The 19,731-nt window shown below is 34.1% G+C and overlaps 3 protein-coding genes across 5 annotated transcripts; 1 reads left to right on the forward strand and 2 right to left on the reverse strand.

The window, feature by feature from the left end:
• Positions 1-1,181: 1,181 nt before the first annotated feature.
• On the reverse strand, positions 1,182-3,268 carry LOC132706471 (gustatory receptor for sugar taste 43a-like). Of its 2 annotated transcripts, none has more exons than XM_060677821.1 (9): positions 3,176-3,268; positions 2,670-2,916; positions 2,425-2,615; positions 1,993-2,371; positions 1,842-1,930; positions 1,616-1,786; positions 1,496-1,564; positions 1,354-1,443; positions 1,182-1,295 (listed from the first exon to the last, which is right to left on the reverse strand). In XM_060677821.1, the coding sequence occupies exons 2-9, from the start codon at positions 2,854-2,856 to the stop codon at positions 1,239-1,241; spliced, it is 1,233 nt and encodes a 410-aa protein (XP_060533804.1). In that variant the 5' UTR covers positions 2,857-2,916; positions 3,176-3,268; the 3' UTR covers positions 1,182-1,238. The 2 variants fall into 2 exon arrangements, with proteins under 2 accessions (XP_060533804.1, XP_060533803.1); XM_060677820.1 differs by having other exon boundaries at positions 2,670-2,883; positions 3,176-3,266.
• A 333-nt stretch (positions 3,269-3,601) lies between these two features.
• On the forward strand, positions 3,602-7,232 carry LOC132706142 (uncharacterized). 2 transcript variants are annotated; one of them, XM_060677297.1, is made up of 7 exons: positions 3,602-3,729; positions 3,779-4,076; positions 4,130-4,377; positions 4,437-4,598; positions 4,651-4,706; positions 4,767-5,170; positions 5,232-7,232. In XM_060677297.1, the coding sequence occupies exons 1-7, from the start codon at positions 3,608-3,610 to the stop codon at positions 5,409-5,411; spliced, it is 1,470 nt and encodes a 489-aa protein (XP_060533280.1). In that variant the 5' UTR covers positions 3,602-3,607; the 3' UTR covers positions 5,412-7,232. The 2 variants fall into 2 exon arrangements, with proteins under 2 accessions (XP_060533280.1, XP_060533278.1); XM_060677295.1 differs by having other exon boundaries at positions 4,767-5,179; positions 5,232-6,558.
• A 938-nt stretch (positions 7,233-8,170) lies between these two features.
• Positions 8,171-18,010, reverse strand: LOC132706259 (transmembrane protein 53). Its single transcript, XM_060677486.1, has 5 exons — positions 17,712-18,010; positions 12,706-12,913; positions 11,730-11,882; positions 11,541-11,669; positions 8,171-8,839 (listed from the first exon to the last, which is right to left on the reverse strand). Exons 1-5 carry the CDS (start codon positions 17,903-17,905, stop codon positions 8,678-8,680), a joined length of 846 nt encoding a protein of 281 aa, XP_060533469.1. The 5' UTR covers positions 17,906-18,010; the 3' UTR covers positions 8,171-8,677.
• Between the last annotated feature and the right edge of the window lie 1,721 nt (positions 18,011-19,731).

Below are 19,731 nucleotides of genomic sequence, written 5' to 3' on the forward strand. Positions count from 1 at the left end.
TTGTGCATACCTAAATGATCATGCAGGATTCGACGAACACTTGTATCAGAAAGCTTAGTAATTTCTGAGATTTCCTTGACCTTTAAAAGTCGATCGCAACAATATCTTCCGTTATGACCTTCACTGGTCGACCAATTCTTGAATCATCTTCAAGGGACTCCTGCCTCATTCGAAAATGTTTTGCCCATTCTTTTACTACAGAATACGAAGGAGAACTTTGGCCGTACACACAATCCAGCCTTTCTTTCATAATTTTAGGTGCTAACGCTTCTTTTGTCAAAACCTTTATGACTGCCCTATACTCAATTTGCGTTATGTGCGACATTTTTTCGGACACGTCTTTTTTAAAATGCTGTCAATAAAAAACTATTTGACGCAAGACTTCAATTTTTTTTGCAGCCTACTAAGATACATATTTAAAAAAAGACAAAGTTTTATCGTGATACTGGAGCTGCATCTATGTCAGGCCGGGAAATTTTGGCGGTAACCTCGTACATACAAGGAACAACAACAAAGTAAACAGGACAATATATAAGCTCATAATTAAAAGAATTTCATCGTTATTCTCTTGATGAAGCAAACAATTGTTTGCCACATCCACACATCTGCACCTGTTGTGACTGTAATTATAAGAGAGCTTACCCCGGATATCAAACACACATTTTTTTAATGTCCAATCTGAAAGATATAGAAATTGCTATGGAACGCTCTAAAAGCTAACGAAATCTTGCACTACATAACACTATCAATTTAACCACAACTCACTGACTTGGTTTAGAACCAGTGCAACTCAGAAGTGATATCTGTGTCGATTACAGCTAGAACACTGAGACTTGAGAGTTTAGGCTTCAGGGAAATCCGCTGGTAGTCGAGTCTCACACAAGGGTGTAAAAATTCTAATTCCAAAAAAAGTAATTATATGAACGTATTTTACAGTTAATCTTGTTCGAGGTGATCTTAAGGAACGACATTTAAAGGAAAATTAAGTCTTCTTTTTGCAGTTAAAAAATATTAATAATAATAATAATCGATATGATGAAATGCACCAAATCATTAATTCCAATGACAAATAAAAAGGGTCTGTGGCTTGCAATCTCTCTTCCTGATTTCCGCTTCACATTGCGGAAACTTGCAGCATATTCTCTAACGAAAAAAGATGCAGAAAAATTGCTGCATGATTTTGGACGTCATTTATTGCTGTTTGAAAATACATGCAAGTCTACGGCGCAGTGCCTTCTTCAAGTGTTATTAAACTGAAAGAGGATGACCAAGTAAGTAGTGACAGCCCCGGCGATCTGAAATTACAATATATACGGCAAAACTGCCTCCGTTGGTTAATTCTCAGCGTATTACCGTAGTCAAAAGATTTCGACTGATAACAAAGAACCCGCAGCCTTCAAAAGTAATTTCGCATAGAGACAAGTGCGCCAGGAAGTGCTTCAGCTGCGAAATAACCAATTAGAAATTAAATTCCGATAAACACGCTAAATCTTACAGTCTTGTTAACGTCCCGATCGACGTACAGCCTCATCAGTTCACAGATCAACGATTTGGTGATAGTAATCTGAAATTTTAAGGCACCAATACCGATTTTTGCTGTCGCGAAAAATCTCACCTCGCTGAGACACCTGTGGCATGGTTCGACAATCATAAGCAGTCTACCCGTATGGGCTATCACCCATAACAAGTACAGCGTCGTAAATAAGGTGCTGCCCCTTCTTATGATTTCCAGCAGGAGAAAGTAAGGGGATACGACCAAATGGATAAGGCAACTCAGTATCAACATCTGAAAAGAGTACTTTGTGCGTAATCGTCTTTTCCCCTGAGAGAAGCTTGCTCACCACAACACCAAATGACGGACTCGTGTTGAAAATGAAAACCGACTCTCTGATTCGATCGTAAACTTTTAGCAGCTCCGCGATACGCGCGGCTGTAAAGATTCGGACAACATCTTGAATGTAGCGACGTTATAGACAGACCACCAATACTAACCTACGTCAGGACTATCCGCCCTTGATTTCTGATCGTCATTTGCTCCATTCGTAATTTTATAGGGTATTACGAATATTTTCTTGGTGCCTTGCTTCAATCTCTTCTTTTCGATATCGAGACATCGGTTCAAAGAAACGATCCGGATGTTGATGAAATAAAGAAGGTGCCAGATGAAAACGCCTTGGAAGAATATCATGAAGTAGAGTAGATAGTACGCTGTGAAATTTGTGAGGAAGCAAGTCCTACAACTTGCTTCGACCGCGTACGAAAACATGTCGTAGCAAAACAGAAGTGTCGTAGCTGCCATTGCTACCATCAGGAAAATTATGGAGCACCTGCGCGAGGTGGAGTACCCGTTCAATGGTGCCAACGCGTCAATCTTAAAACAAAATCGATAAATATGGCAAACTGCTTATTTTTTTCAAACTCTACATCGCTCCAGATGCCCACCATATGCCAGAAGTTTTTCATTCTGTACGGAATCGATACCACGCTGAATAGATCTATAAATATTACCGTGCTAAAATCGCAGGCCGTGATGTAAGTTGTCTTCCTATCTTTCATACGTACGGCGTCTGCCTCTTGTCGGCTGTCCGAAATCAGTCCGACCATCGTAAGGGACGCTAAATACTCTATCTTAGCAATTATTATATACAGATAGAGCTCGTTGAACTTACCCAATGCTACCACACTGGCATAACTGTAAATTAGAAACGCCGCTGACCATTTCAGCTTGTAAATAGTGCCAATTTTTTTAAACGTCACCGGGCAGAGGCCTAAGAGCCGACTAGTGACCACCAAAGGCTCCAAGATTCTGTAACTCTCTTCGGAGAGAGTCAAATCTTCTAAATACTTGGGAAACATTATCGGCGATGATCTCTTCGAGAGTTTCTAACAATGCAATACAACTTGGTTCATGGAAAGCTGTTTACGGAAATAGAGGTTGCACGTGCAAGAATCAAAACATGTTTGTCGATCACTATCTGCGTAATTAACGTGACCGTTGAAATTGTTTTCCGAGGTTTCATTTCGCATACAAGGCGATGACGTGATATTCATCTTCCGCCATTTTGTAAACAAATATATTTTTAGAAACCTAAATGGTTAATAATGGGTCGTTTCATAGTAACAAGTTTTGGTTTTTCGTATACAAGGAGATTGTTAAAGTTGCTTTACTACTTACCATGCAGCTAGTTGTCATATACCCAACACCTAATACATATATAAACCAAATGATAAAGTCTTTTAATTATATCCTGTTCCGATGCGTAAGAATTGTTTATACTAGAATTCGAAAAAGGGGCTACCTATGAGCCATTAATATTTTAGTTCGAGGTTTTTTACGGGGTCGGCTAATGAAATTGTCCGGTTGCGAAAGCACAACCATCGTCCAACGTCAACGAACATTTTGTCTTAATTACCGCAATCATTTCCAGCCCTGTATACGAAAAGTAAATATTATTCATGACAATCCAGACACGCCGCTCAAATTAAAATATACCATTTTAATGTGTTTATTTACCCCCCATTGATGAACGATTGTAATCACATCTCTGATTCGCAATCGATACTGGGCGTCGCTATGGTAACGTCGACCCAAACAATTATTTCAAAGATGTCAACGGTGCCGGACGACGTGTATTGTACTGAACAAATATCCATACCACCAGCTTTCCCGTACTTGCTGAGGCAGTACGCGAAAGCTGCCATTAGGACCCAGCCAGTAGATTTGCTAAGGTACTACAAGTACATTAATAGTTACTCTTTCTGATAGCCTCCGTTACAGATGGTCGAGTGCTTACTTTCGTTGTCTATCGTTGAACATACCACCTCCAGTGAAACCACGACTAGAGTACCCGGTACCTCGGGACCACCACGGCGTCACACCAGGATGGCTTAAGACCCTGAACAGTCAGATGCAAAACAATCAGACGACGACCTTCAGATACCTCTGGGACAGATGGATCGGTGCTTGCTTCGAACATAGTACCCTAGTGCAAATTCTCTGTCTCGGCGGTTTCGACGATCCCAACGCCATACCATGTCGGAGGTTTATCGCTCTCTGTGCTGCTCATTTGACAGATGTGAGTGCCCAAATTGCGTAAATTCGTAATTCCAGAATCTCATTTATCTTAAGGACCTCTCGTGCACGATGATTTTGGTATGCGAAATCCTAACCGAAGAACCGGAAGGGGGCTCTGCCGCCATATCTTTGACAACGTTCATGGATCTGTACAAGTTTTTGGCGAAAATTGACGCGTCTACCGACCAAGTTCTCAAAAACTACCACTTCAGAGACAGTCTACTAGCTCTGTGGAGGGAAAAGGTTAAGAAGCAAGAAGTTGCGGAGGAGGAAGCCCAAGAGTCGATTGTAGAGGAACCGAGGTGCTGCACTATTGATTAGTTTTACCATCTGAAGCAATATTAATGGCTTTTTTTTTCAGTGAGGAGACCAAGACGAGTACGGAAAGCCTGGATGTGAGCGTGAAACGAGACGTCAGTCAAGAAATCGTGTCATGTCCGAGTCTTTTAGACGACGATCGTAATTCGTTGGACTACATCTTGGAACCTCAAGAGGAAGAGGGCAAGTCTGAAACCGTTGTGGAGTAAGTTTTTAGCATAAGCATGTGATTACTTTTGAACTGTGTTATTTTCCAGACACGATGTATCGATAAAAGAAGATGATCCGTCAGAAAAGCAAGGTGAAGAAGTTGGTATGCTCTAAGCGCTTCTGGGTGCAAGCCCGAATATAAATCAATCCGAATACGTTATAGATACTGGCGAGGAAACTAAGTCGGAGCATACTTTGGAAAGCGCATCTTTGCAAGACGAAGACGAGCTCAAACCTAAAGAAGGACATCAGCCTGCTGATGAAGCTAGCGAAAAATCTGAGGAAAGGTCTGAACTCAGCGAACCCAAGCCGTACGAGTCAGTCGACACGATCGTAGAGGAACCCAGAACCATTGAATTTCAGTTCGAAGATGAGAAAACGTTGGAAGAAGATCTGCAAAGGCTAAGGGCCCTTCAAGAGGAAACAGCCGGGGAATCTGACCGGGAAGTGGAAAAATTTAAATCTCAATTGATAGCGGAAGTTCCGGTAGAGGTATATCCTGAATACGTGAAAGAAGAAAGTGTTGAAGAACCGGTTAGGGTTGAAAGCATCAGTGTAGAGCTAGAGGCAGAAGAGGTAAATTGTAAGGTAGATGAGCAGGGATGTTAAATAGTTGGTCGCGTTTTAGAAAGAGTACGAAGATGTGTTTGTAGCAGCTGTTCCAGGAATTGGGGCGGTAGTGTCCGACGCTTTGGTAGATGCGGTGGCTGATTATATGAAGGGTGTGGCCAGATTTCAGCATGGAATGGTCATGCCTAGAAACATAAGGCACTACAGCTGTCCTCCGCTAGACGTTACGGAGTATTAAATTCTGTGGTGCTTGTGGAAGCGAAATAAATTTGAGGTGTAGTGTCTGAGATAATTAAGAAATAAACTAGACCTTACTCCAAGTACAAAAGAATAAAACAACAACTTGAATTAATTTTATAACCTCCAAATATCTAAAGAGAATGTAATAATAAAGGAAAGAAACAATGGGCAAATAAAAATTGAAAATTTGAGTTGCAGTGAAGCAATATTGTTATTGATTATTTTTTAAAAACTTTTAATTAAAAAATGTTGGGATTTTTTGTTAAAAATATAGAAAAGAACAAGAAATAATTAATTAAAAAATAATAATAATAAAAAGAAAAGAATCATAACTCTCTGGAGCTGTATTCTGGAACTTTTTTATTGAGGCTTAGTTTTTGGGATAATAGGCGAATTTTTGGTTTTTTCTTAAGGTAAGATGAATTCGAAAAACGTACAGAGGAAAAAAAGAATGAAGCAATAACTTGACTTAAATTTACCTTTTTTTTTATATGAAAACAAAAAACAAATATGGAATGGGATGCAATAATAAAAGAAAATATATTTGGGAAATTTGTGAAGCGGTGTTTGAAAAAAAAAATGAAAAAATAAGCAAGCAAAGCAGCAAATCTCAAGAAATGAATGATAAAAAAATATTTGCGGGAATAAATCACAAATATTTATTATTTTTTAAAAACTCGTAGATAAAAAATATTGTGATTATCTGTTAACAAAGGAAAATAAAATTGGAAAATTTGTGAAGCGGTATTTGAAATAAAAAAAATGTGAAGGAATGAGCTAGCAAATTACCAAATCTAAGTAAATAAATGACTAAAAAAATATTTGCAGGAATATATCAGAAATATTTATTATTTTTTAAAAAATATTGCCATTATTTGTTAAAAATATTAAAAGGAGATGCGATAAGCAATTAAAACAAAAACATAATAATAATTAGAAAAAAAATTATAAAACAGAATCAGTCCTAAAATTCAAATGAATTCAAACAATGCAGAAAGGAAAAAAGAATAAAACAATAACTTGACGTAAATTTAACCATTTCTAAAAGATAAAAAATATATATTTGCAGGAAGGAATCAGAAATATTTATTATATTTTAAAAACTTTTAAATATAAAATATAGAAAGGAGATGCGATAAGAAATTAATACAAAAATACCTATATTAATAATTATAAAAGAAATTGATAAAAAAGAATCATAAACCTCTATAGCTGTCTTCTGAAAGTTCTAAATTGAAGAGTAGTTTTTGGAATGGTATGAGAATTTTTCTTTTTTTTTTTAAGATAAAATGAGTTCAAACAATGTTGAAAACAATAACTTGACTTAAATTTGCCTATTTCTAAAGGGTGAGAACAAAATATTAGGATTCAAATATGGAAATAAGACGCAATAAAATCGAAAAATTTATAAAGCGGTGTTTCAAATTATAAAAAAATCTGAAGGACTAAGCTAACAAAGCAGCAAGTCTAAATAAATAAATGATAAAAAAATGTTTGCAGGAATGAATCAGAAAAATTTAGTAATTATTAAAAACTTTTAAATAAAAAATATTGAGGTTTTTTATTAGAAATATAGAAACTAGATGAGATACGAAATTAATACAAAAATATAATTTTTATTTTAAGGAAAAATGAATTCAAACTACATTGAAAGGAAAATAAATAAAATAATAACTTCACTTAAATTTACTTTTTATAAAAGGTTGAAACAAAATATTTTGGTCCAAATATGGAAATAGGCGGCAATAAAAAAGAAAAATTTGTAAAGGGGTGCTCAAATAATAAAAAAAATGTAAAGGAATAACCTAGCAGCAAGTATAAATAAATGATCAAAGTGAATCAGAATTATTTATTAATTTTTTGTTATAAACATAGAAAGGAGATGAGATAATAAATTAATATAAAAATGTAATAATAATTTGAAAAGACAGAATCATACCTCTGAGGCTGTCCTGTGGAAGTTCTAAATTATAAAAAAACTTTTATCTTAATTTAAGGTAAAATAAATTCAAAAAGATAAGAACTAAAAGTTCAGATTTTCACGGAATTATATATTTTGACATGACAATTGTTTCGACAACACCGTGTCTTTATCAAATGTAATATTTACAAAATACGTGCCACTATATATAAGAAAAATTACCAAAAAACCTTAATTAATGTTGAACTTACTTGATGAAAATCCATTTATCAAAATAATAAATAAGAAGAATAAGAACACATTTGATAAATACACGGTGTTGTCGAAACAATTGTCATGTCAAAATATATAATTTCGTGAAATTCTGAACTTTTAGTTCTTATTTATTTTGATAAATGGATTTTCATCAAGTAAAAGCCTCCTCAGTTCAATTTTTAAAATAAATTCAAACAACGTAGTAAGGAAAAATTAATAAAACAAGAACTTCACTTAAATTTACTTTTTATAAAAAGTAAGAACCGAATATTTTGTTTCAATAGTAGAAGCAGGAAGGAAAATAGGGGGAAATGGGAAATATGTGAAGCGGTGTTTGAAATAATAAAAAAACGTGTAGGAATAAGCTAGCAAGACAGCAAGCCACGGCAGGAGAATATATTTTTTTAAACTTTATATCAAATATGACCACATTGAAAGATAAAAATGAAGTGCTAAATTATAGCCTAACTGCTCGGGTTCTTTTGTTTTAAAAGTAAAGAGGATTATAATAAAGAAAATGGAAAATGTTAAAATAAAAACGATTTTAAGGCAAAGATAGAACAGAAAATAAAACACACGCGCAGCATTTGAAATCGTTTAATTGAACAATCGTTTAGTACCTTATGTTTACGAACAATTCCAACAGACTAGGTCTATAAAAAATATGAATTCGTGTTAAAAGAAACATACGAAAAAATGAACCAACGTATCAATAGAAACTTTACAAAATATATCGTTAACCCTATCACAGAATAAAACATCTCGTGTGCAGTTTTCATTCTTATTTTGCGGGATTTCGGGTGCACTTTTTGTACTGGAACTCCAAAGAGAGGTTTTCGAAATATCGAACTAAATAAACCGTTTTGTGCCAAGTACGCGTCTTAGCGTAGTTAAAGAATTCCTTAAAGGTTTCCACTCCACGTCCGCATATCGAATCTGAATAAGGGAACCCGGAAAAGTGAGGAACCAAATTTAAAGTCATTAAAAAAACATTCCTTGATTCCGAAGACTTTAGAGAAGGCGCGGCAACGTCGCGATGTTAATAATTTAAAGCGTACTAGATCGGTCCTCCGTAACTTGTCTAGATACTAATTATTGCCGTTCAGGCATTTGTTGATAAAGCTGCAAACGCTGTTTACGTAACTTTCCCTGTTCTCCGGCAAATGCTTAACGTGAAGGCTACGCTCGTAGCAGATTGTTTTGACGTCGACACCGTGCTTTCTTCTGTATTCGGCGAAATACTCGATATCCTAGAAAAAAATGGTTTAAATCGTCGAAAAATCACACGACAAGACGGGATATATAATAAGGATTGATAGAAACCTATCAAGAATTTCATTGTGGTAATTTAGTAAACAGGGTTATTCATGGTGAGTGTCCTATGAGACTTTTATGGAGAACGACTTACTGTAAAAACTTGAAGTATGAAGTTACTTATGTAAGGGAATATTTTTAGCCATGCAATGTTGCCAGATATTATCGTAACGTATATCAACTATCATGTTTTAAAGGGAACACCCTGTATATTATTACATTTTTTGATTCCGCGAAACATTCTGGAACTTTTTTATGTAACATATACCATATCCATGTTCAACATTTTCGGAGATAAAAAATACCCAATTGGCAAGGTATAAAAATCCATATTATGTAGGAATTTTAAATGGAACACCGTATATTTTATATTCGCACGTAAATGAGAAATTAATTTGCCATAGAATAGAATATAATAGAATTTATTGACCACGTTTTTGTTGATACAATAAGTAGAAAAATATGTATATAAAAAACAAGACAATGAATAAATTATATAAAGAGTGTCTAAATTATATAAAACAGTGTATAATACATAAGAACAGTTTGTATAACAAAGTACGTTTATATCGATAAATAAAAGGAAGCAACATTAACAAAATTATAGAAATTGCACAGTCACACCGTTCACAGACGCTTCTTTGACTCAATCACGGTGGGACTACCCATGTATTCCCCGACCGAAGCAGTGCCTTTTAAGAAAGGTTAAGATGTTGTTTTTTAATTTTCTATTACTTACAACTTTCACGTTAGCTGGTAGTTTATTGTACAAGTTTAAGTTTAGTGAATTTTTTTGGTATATTTGAATCTTGAAGCACGAAGTAGCTTGTTATTTCTAGTATGGTATGGTTCTAGTATGGTAAGAGGAGTTCTGACTGAAGCTGTCTATGTTTTTGTATATTTTTAATAATTGATAATAAACATACAGACAAGCAAGTGGCATAACTTCCAACTTCTTAAAAATTGGTCGACAGTGCTCCAGATAACCTGCACCGGCAATCAAACGAACAACTTTTGGAGTTTAAATGCCTGGTCTGCTGTCGCAAAATTACCCCAAAGAAGTATGAGATTAGATGAGAGTGAGAAGGCAAGTTTTTTACAGATGTTAATATGAGTGGCCCAATTTAAACTACCGTCAGGCGTTACTCCCAAGAGTCTTACATTCTTGCCCTCCAGTAGATTATTATTAGTTCAGAAAACAAGACAATGTGTCTTATCTGTGTTTAGTTTAAGGTTATTGTTGGTGAACCAAAGTTCCGCCCTCCGCTCAACATTATCAACATAAGTTCATTGGAGTCTTTGTCATATGTCACAAACGATGTATCGTCCGCTTAAAGTGTACATTTATTGGGGAACAGAAAATGATACAGGTCATTGATGTAAATAGTGAACAGTAGCGGACCCAAGACGGAGCGCTGAGGCACGCCACTGCTCACAACCCTCAACTCCGATATGTTATTGTAAAAGACAACACACTGTCTTCTGTCAGTTAAATATGACTGGATAAGATCCTGAGGATGTCCACGGACGGATAAAAGTATCAAACTGTGCTGTATCCATTTTCACTGGGTTTCGAGTTATAAAAATACAAATTTTTCTTTGACAAAAAAAAGCTTAACATTTCCTTATTAGGAAATACATATGCCAACAAAAACAAAATATTCATAAAAACTGTTATTCACAAAACTAATGTTAAAGACTAACAAACGGTTTTAAATTGTTTATAATTAATTATATTATGCTTGAAGTCGCCTCCATCCATAACATTGTAAACTGTTGTATATTGAATTTTGTTTGGATCAAGTTGTTGAAAAGCCTGTCTGACATGGCGTTGCAAATCTTCTACCATCCCGTGAAAAATTTAACTCGTCCGTTCAAATAATTCTTTTCAAAAAATCTCGATCTTCCTATATTCTAATCAATATCATCTCACAGAACTCTTCGCGTAATCGTACATCACGAGGGAGAAGAGATTGTTTTTTTTTTATAAGAGCTTGACTGAAACTGTTTGCAATAGTAATGAAGGTGATAATTTGTCGTAATATAAATGATATTTATTGATAATTTTTGAGGTAATTTATTATAGAAGTGACGTCGCCGTTGTTTTAAGTATACACAGTGAGTCAAAAAATAGTAAATAGTTAAAATAGCCAAATAACGACAACTTTTTTATACTTGATATTCCTATTAACTATTTTCCATATTTCTTGACTGAAGAGCCAATGTAATTTATTATTGCTAGAGTAGTTGAGCCTTTATTAATTTTGACTGTAATTTACCAATATCCTGTATATTAGCTTTCTGTATGTAATTAAATATTTTGATATGTAATTGGCTTCACTTCACTTCATCAGCTATTTACAAAAATCAAGTTATTTTGATATATTTGACTATGTTCATTGCACGGACAAACTAATCGTTAGAGCAAAAGTAAAAAAAGCTCGTGGCATAAGTTTCAGCAAATATTACTTCCCGTTCTCCCAAAACAATTGCAAGCTAACCATGTGACTGATAACTATACAATTTGATAATGCATGCCAGACTATATCTCATTCCACTTGCCTATAAAAGAGATTTGTTTTTGGTGCCTTGTATTTACCATGTATCTACAATGTATATGTTCAATTTTTTGCTTACCGTATGCGGAATGAGGTGGTCGTTTTTGGAGTAGATGAAAAGCTGAGGGCATCTGTTGACTTCGTCCTTTAGGAATTCGAACGGGTCTGTTTGAAATACCTTTTTCGTGGAAAATGCGCTGTTCACCATCTAAAAGTTGGCAAGCAAAATTTCAAGAATGACGAAATGTTTGTTGTTTGGTAATAGTACCTCGTACAACCAGATGACGGAGAGGAACATCGTCATTACGAACGACACGGACAGGTTGTAAATGATGTTGCCCTCCAAGATGGCGGACATGGCCCGAAACAGGCTCGAAATTCTCCGCCTCCCGGGAGCCGAGTCAAATATTATGCCTTTAATCTGAAAGGAATGCTGTTGCTTCAGCAAAGGTGATAAACGTTTTAAGGCGCAAACTGAAATACGCTATAGACCTTAATTTTTCAAAGATACTACCACAGATTACTGAACTACTATCCACAAAGCTTCTGGATTCCTCCTGCGAAGGTTGCTGATGAATCGAACTTGCTGAGTTCTCGCCAATTATCCTGTTGGCTTTTAAGGGGGTGCTTTCAGACTTCTTTGAAAGGTTGTGATGAAGTGTATTTTGTAATTGGACGTTTAATATCTCCATTGTCGAAATTATTTAAGAGAAGAGGAGATGTTAGGTGCTTCAAGCAGCATATAAGCATCAGAATCTTGACGAGATCGATTCATCAATAACTCACGCAGTTATATAATTATAAGTCCGCTTTCAATCAGTAGCGGCGCAATAGGAGCTCAAAATATATTGATTTTTTTATATTAATTAAGATATTTCACCCACTTTTAAAGATATCAATTTCAAATTTGGTGTAGTTAATATTCTCTTATTCTTTATTTCTTTATTTTCTTTGTCGTACGCCTCTGACGTATTTCAGTTACCAAATTGAGTGACGCCTTCAATTAAGAGTGTTTTTTTTTTAAAACGTAATAGGTGTTTAAAATAAGTATGCGGCTCGTTTCTCGAAATAAAAAGCAAAAAAATCCTCCAAATTGAACAACCCAATTTAGTACATGCAGGGAGGGTTGTCAAATTTCAAATTTATACGTTTAAAAGTCATCGAGATATTTTAATTAATAGAAAAAATTCAGTTTGTGCCTTAAAGTCTGAATCACCTCATATGCTGTATAATTTATCAGTTACCTGTAAGGGTTTAACGTGTTTGTCCACAGCCAATGAGAAATTCTGGTAGAGGAAAGCTCCACCGTTGGAAAAACAGTGCACTATAATCGGGTGGTTATCGAAATTCAAGTCGAGGAGGAGTTTAAGTAGTTTGTCCCCGATGCTAGGCATCTGATACCTCCGCAGGAAAAGGCATTTCACCGGTGCCGTGTATCGGAGCGTTATCAAACTACAAAACGTCACCAAATAGATTTCTGATGTCTCCACTTAATCTCCACAAAGTTTTAAACCGTATATGTGCATTTCGAACTGAGCTGAACCGAACTGAATCGACATATGCTGTTTAATCTGTCACTAAGGTCTGGTGTTTTGCTTGATGCAATTATTACTTATATGATTTCACCAACCATAAGAGGAGCGTTTGATAATTCGAAGGTATTGCTTTTACTAAGGAAGTTGCAAGAATTGGGACTGCCTGAAACTCTAATGCAGCGCCAGGGTGCAAATTGTCAAAGTAAATAATTTAATTTACGCAAATGTAAGTGTACTTTCGGAGTACAGTGTTTTCATCTTTCCCTTCTAACTGTTACATTTATTTATTTTATTTATTTATTTATTTATTTATTTATTTATTTATTACAAAGGTGCACTAACATGAAGAACTAACTTCACAATTTACAAGAACACACTAACAATTATACCATTATTTAATTAACAAAGTAAAACTTATAAGCAAGTACCTACCTATATCTACGATAAGCAGAAGATAAAAAACAAAAAAAAATAATAATAACAATCAAACTTACCAAACTGAACCAAAACTAACACTGTATATTAAGTGCGTGAATTACAAAAAACAAATGTGAAAAAATAAGGAAAACAAATCAAAAATTAAAATAAATTTATAGAAAAACCCTAATTGCTTGATTTCGAAACGAATTAAGTGATAACGCAAAGATGTCAATGTGCGAAAAATAATTATTGTAATGTCTATGTAAAAGAGATATTGGGGAATTGTTACCTAAGTTTGTATTGAATCTAGGCACGTAAAATAATGAAGGAGTTCTTGTTATAACGACTCTGGCATTGAAGGAGAGTTTTTCCAACAGTAAAGGACAGTCAATCCTACTATTAATAATATTATGCAAAAATATAGCACTGGAGATAATTCTTCTAACAGATAACTTCAGTATATGGTAGAAATTAAGACTAGCTTCATACGAATGAGTTAGTAAGTTACGGTTAAATCTAAAATTTAAATGGAAAACAAACTTTTTTGTATTCTCTCGATTCTGTCTATATATTTATGATACTGAGGACTCCATATCACACCGCCATAGTCAAGGTGAGATCGAACGTAGGAATTGTATAGAATAATAAGCGATTTGTGATCCTGAAATTCCTTGCTAACTCTTAATATAAAACCTAAATTTTTATAAGCTTTTTTTACTATATTCTCAATGTGGATATCAAAACTTAATTTTACATCTATAGTTATTCCAAGATCCCTAATCTGCTCTACTTTTTTTATTTTTACACCATTGAATGTGTAGTCAAAGTTTATATCATTTATCCGCCTGCTAAAAATAGACGATTTTTTACACAGTATTCATAAAAACGATCAAGATCTTCTTGAAACTTATGACAGTCGTTAAGGCTTTTCACGGGCGCGTATGATTTCTGAACATCTGCGTATGATGCTAATTTAGCAAAGAGAAAACATTTATTGACATCTGTGATAAACAGTGAAAATAACAATGGTCCCAAATGGGACCCTTGAGGAATTCCAGATGTGATGCGGGTCGTTTGGGATTTTGCAGAATTCAATTCTACAAACTGAGTCCGAGGACTGATGTAGGATTGAAGAATTTTATAAAGACAACATAAGTGATATTGGAGATTATCCACCAAATTGTAGAATTTTAATGTATACCATATAGCAAATGCGGATAGATTTACATGGTAGTGTGATTTAAATGTTGTTAGCAAATGTACGGCTATCAGGATCTGAAATAAAATAAAACAGTCCATTTTATTTTGCTTATATAGTGGGCGATGAATACTCAGAAGAATCTGCCTATAACATTTAGTAGTGATCTAACATTTGCTTGTCACATTTATATTGTATATAATAAGGTTATGAAATACTAAGTTTCATGTTTATTCTTCTGAACTTCCAGCTGCCATTAATTTAAATACAGCTTCAAGAAGCACTAGACAAACACAGTAATTACTTATTATGGTTGTTGAGAGGTTAGTCAACTTCAAGGAGGCATTGATTTGTTCAGCGTAAGTTGAAAAAATCAAATAATAAATTGTTGATTTTATAGCCATTGTTCCTTAATTTTGCTTGGACCGAATTTTTTTTTGTCTTGTTGTTTAATCATGTTCATATTTCTGGTTATTTGTAACTAAAAAATAGCCTATTCGATTATTATTATTATTATTATTATTATTATTATTATTATTATTATTATTATTATTATTATTATTATTATTATTATTATTATTCTTGTCTTGGATTTTTATGTTTGCTTTGTTGGTGCAAAACATCAACAGATTTGATTTTTGAAGGTTTTAATGGTATGGAGTTTTGCATAATTATTTATATGCTCGCGATCACTCTCAAAGTTTTCTTGGGCCACGTCTATATTTTCCAGATTAAACTGCTTTTGTAACTGGGAGTCGTGAGCGAACTCTTTAAGACTAGTTTGCTTGATACAGTGATCGATATCAGCTACGTAAAGTAAAAGCAATAAGGAGGATAAAATAAACCAGCTACCATTATTTTCGACTTGTTTAATAAAGCCTGATTGACAATCTACGATAATTTCGTTTGAAGGAATGAAATTACCAAATTTATAATATATTTTTTTATGATTTTGGAAAGAATATAAGGATTATATCTTTAAATTCTCTAAAATATAGAATTTGCATAATGGTTTAATAATATATACTTCCCCAAAGTGTGGGAACAGTCGAAGTGTTTTCGGAGCTCCAGCATTGAAGATGTCTATGATGTGATGAAGCGGTCTTTTTTGGAACTCTGTAGGTCGGTACCGAAGTCTGTGATGGAAACTATTGTGATAGGAGATGAAACTATGGCTCTCTATCGAAAAAAGGGTGAAGCACCTCCAAAAAAATTCAGAGTCAACAAAAAAGGTGTTGGCCACGATCTTTGGGGATTGTGAAGGAATTCTTTTGATAGATTTTAAAGAAACTAATACAATGGTAAATATTACGCAACATTATTACATCAATTGCGAGACTAAAACTGCCATTTTAGAGTGTGGGTTCCAACAGGTAGATCATCCTCCCTATAGTCCAGATATGGCCCCCAGCGACTATTATTTGTTTGGATATTTGAAAAAGGACTTATGTGGACGGCGGTTTAACCAGGCAGTTGAGTTAAAAGAGGCTGTTTTAGCTCATTTTGCAGACAAACCAAAAGAATATTTCTTTAATGGGATAAAGTTGTTAATAAAGACATGTAATAAGTGTATTGAAGTTAAGGGGAATTATATTGAAAAATGATAAAAAATTGTTACTCCACTTTGTTTCTTTCATAATCAGGACGGGAAATTTTTGGCGCTGCTATCGAATATATATATATATATATATATATATATATATATATATATATATATATATATATATATATATATATATATATATATATATATATATATATATATATATATATATATATATATATATATATATATATATATATATATATATATATATATATATATATATATATATATATATATATATATATATATATATATATATATATATATATATATATATATATATATATATATATATATATATATATCTCACTGCAAGGACTGTGACAAGAGCTACATTGGCCAGACAAACAGAAGGATACAGGTACGAAGAGAGGAACACCGCAACGCTGTAACCAAAGACGAACGAATAGCCCAACATGTAAGGAATACTGGACACACAATAGACTTTGACAACACGAGGACAATTGCCAGAGAAGAACACAAATATAAAAGAATAGTCAGGGAAGCTATATATATATATATATATATATATATATATATATATATATATATATATATATATATATATATATATATATATATATATATATATATATATATATATATATATATATATATATATATATATATCGTCAGCCAAAACCGCGGGCTTAACGCGATTAATTAAATAGCTTCCAAATCAGCTGTAACATTAGTAATAATTTGCATATTACATATTAAAACAATACAAAAAATTTCTAAAAGAAAAATTAAATAAGAGTTTAAAAGGCAAAAGGTACTCTAAGAAAACAGAAAACCCCCAAAGGGGTGCAACTTAAGACAATATTAAAATGTCGTAAAATAAGGCCCATATTAAAATACAAAACATACTGTACGCGATCGTGCTGAGGTTCTTCAGGAACATTTTTTTTTAATAAAGATTTCTTAGCAGCGGTGGATAATTAAAATGTACTTACGAATTCGTTTTCACCTCCACATTTGATTCACTTTTTCTTGAAAATTCTTGATGAGAATCAATAAATTTTACCATAAATGAGGAACGTACACATAGTACTGTAATTTGTTGCGCGAAGTTGAAACTATTAATAGGATTTCAAATGTTCGCTCTTTATCTGAATTATCTTCAAGAAAAGGTATAATAGTTTATATAAATAGAATGAGGAGGAAGCCTGTAGCTAAATTTTTAAAAAAAATCATCGTATTATTAACCCCTTAATGCACATTGTTTTAATCGATTTAGGTACAAAAAAATTATTTATTATATTATATAACTAATGCATTGCGTAAAAAACTAAAATTATTAAAGAAAGAGAATACCACATCTTACAAGAATTCTCTAATGTAAAAATGTTATGCCTTTTTGACGTCATTTGGTTCCCTGTATCGCTAAGTACACATTTTTATCTTGGTTCGTGGTCTACTTTAACTAAAGGAATGCGTATCTAATCGCTTTTAAAAACCCGGCAAAAAAGAACCGGCACCGCCACTCACCCCCTTTCCTCGTAAATCTGGGAGTACTTGGCCAGATACTTGTCCTTACACCCCGCCCATCCGAACAGCAAGATGACGGGCAGTTTTTCCTCGTTGACGACAAAAACAAAGTCCGAATCTCCATTGTTCTGGTTGTAATTGAAATTGGGGCTGGGGAATTTGATGTAATATTCCAACCCGTCAGCGTTCGCCATTTTTAGCGACTGCGGGCTATTGATCCGCCCGGCGAATTAGTTCATTGCGACGTCGTCGTGCCAGCGCCGAGCGTTTTAATTGCCGCCATTTTTCGCTGTATTTATTAGCAGGATCGCGTCGAACAAGTAAATCGTTTTAAAGAAACCGCTTATTTGGTTTGACGTCACCGTGTAAAGGTGTAGCTCGTTCGTTCAAAGGTTGGATGTTGTAGACGAAGGACGTGGCATCATGTCAAGACCGCATAAACAGTGTTCGTTTGATAAACAATTAATACTTTTTACAAAACATCTGGATTAGTCCTGTGTCGGCTTTTGTTGAGTCTAATAATAACTTCCTATTCTTAGATATTCTTATCAACAGAAAATCAGACCTAACATTGGGTGTTTAAAGAAAACCTACGCACATAGACCGATACCTTCATGCATTGTCACATCACAATCAGGGCCAAAAATCATCGGTTATCAGAGCCGTAAAACTATCTCAACCAGACTCGCTAAACCCAGGATTAAAACACCTTACCTCTGCTCTTCTCTCTAACAATTTCCAAATTAAAGGTTCCATCACAAAATACACTTCACCAAAACCATCCAATAGCAATGAGGCCGAAAGCAATCCTACACTTGCCACTGTTGCCCTTCCTTACATTCAAAACATCACAGATCACATATTAACAGTTCTAAAGAAATATAACGTCAAAACCAGAGTGACCACTTTTCCACAAATCTCCCAACAATTTCGATCCGCCAAAGACAAAATTCCATTTGAGATGAGAGTTTACAGCATTCCATGCATATGCAAAGAACAAAGGACATGATAGAGCCTTAAGACTATTCGATAAAACTAACAGCGACTCAGGTCTTAACGAATATGGGAATCAGTCATCCGAGACGATGTTTACGCTCCTCATTTAGCTCCGCCCCCCTCAAACAATATATAAGCAGATACAGAGCAAAATTCTAGTCAGTTTTGGTTAAGCTCTGAAGAAGCAAACAGGATAATTGGCAAAGCAAGCGTTAGCAAGTTAGACTCAACAAAAACCGACGCTGGACGAATCTAGAAGTTTTGTAAAAAGTATTACAGTAGCCTGTGAATGTTTCTTTCGAAAATTAAGAACAATTTTTACAAATTTTTCTCTAGGTAATCCGGAATTTGGAGCCTTGAAAGATACCGGAGTTTAGGATCTAGAGAAATGCAAAATTGTTTGATCTAGGCTTTTTGTTTACTGGAACTTTTGGAGGAAAATTATTTTGAAGCCAATAATTTTCCTGTGCGATGGAAGCTTGATTAAATATAGATATACGGGTGATTGGAAAAGTTCAAAAGAAACTTCTTAAATTTGCCAGCTACACACAGGGTGTTCGGAAATTGAGTTCGACAGCTTAAAGGAAAGATTTAACGTGTTAAAATAATGGTAGTAAGTTAAATTTTATTTTTACAGCCCCGATTTAGTAAAAGTCATAGTTAGTTTCAGAAATCTATCACTAGAGGACACTTTATCTAGAACATTTTTTTTATTTTCCCTGCATTTTAGCAGAATCACAAATCCTCAAAAAATGTTACTCTTGTTTTAAGTGTTATCTTTTAGTCACAAACAAGAATAAAAATATCGAACAACGCCACATTGAGCTCGGTGTCCAAAATAAAAAAAAAATGAAAAAGGTTACATGACCTTTATCGTCAAACGCACACCTACAACTAATTACCAGTCATGACACGGTTACATCTTATAATCAATACAAAAGCTAAATAGACGTATTTAGTAACAAAAAAAACATTGTTTGCAAAATTATTACAAAATTTATTCTTGAATATTACAAACGTAATT

Source organism: Cylas formicarius, unplaced genomic scaffold (genome assembly GCF_029955315.1).
Source record: "Cylas formicarius isolate icCylForm1 unplaced genomic scaffold, icCylForm1.1 PGA_scaffold_8__14_contigs__length_24414737, whole genome shotgun sequence".
Classification (NCBI taxonomy): Eukaryota; Metazoa; Arthropoda; class Insecta; order Coleoptera; family Brentidae; genus Cylas; species Cylas formicarius.

What these genes read in the sequence shown, in the direction of transcription:
- LOC132706471 (XM_060677820.1), bottom strand. An exon ending in TGGTGGGCATCTGGAGCGAT is followed by an intron (nt 2,372 to 2,424) that starts GTAGAGTTTGAA and finishes TTTTGTTTTAAG; the next exon opens with ATTGACGCGTTGGCACCATT. An exon ending in GCCACAGGTGTCTCAGCGAG is followed by an intron (nt 1,565 to 1,615) that starts GTGAGATTTTTC and finishes TTAAAATTTCAG; the next exon opens with ATTACTATCACCAAATCGTT.
- LOC132706142 (XM_060677295.1), top strand. Translation starts at nt 3,608, where the DNA reads ATGTCAACGGTGCCGGACGACGTGTATTGTACTGAACAAATATCCATA. An exon ending in CAGCCAGTAGATTTGCTAAG is followed by an intron (nt 3,730 to 3,778) that starts GTACTACAAGTA and finishes CCTCCGTTACAG; the next exon opens with ATGGTCGAGTGCTTACTTTC. An exon ending in TAGAGCTAGAGGCAGAAGAG is followed by an intron (nt 5,180 to 5,231) that starts GTAAATTGTAAG and finishes GTCGCGTTTTAG; the next exon opens with AAAGAGTACGAAGATGTGTT.
- LOC132706259 (XM_060677486.1), bottom strand. Translation starts at nt 17,905, where the DNA reads ATGGCGAACGCTGACGGGTTGGAATATTACATCAAATTCCCCAGCCCC. An exon ending in AACACGTTAAACCCTTACAG is followed by an intron (nt 11,883 to 12,705) that starts GTAACTGATAAA and finishes CATTCCTTTCAG; the next exon opens with ATTAAAGGCATAATATTTGA. An exon ending in CCGTCATCTGGTTGTACGAG is followed by an intron (nt 11,670 to 11,729) that starts GTACTATTACCA and finishes GCCAACTTTTAG; the next exon opens with ATGGTGAACAGCGCATTTTC.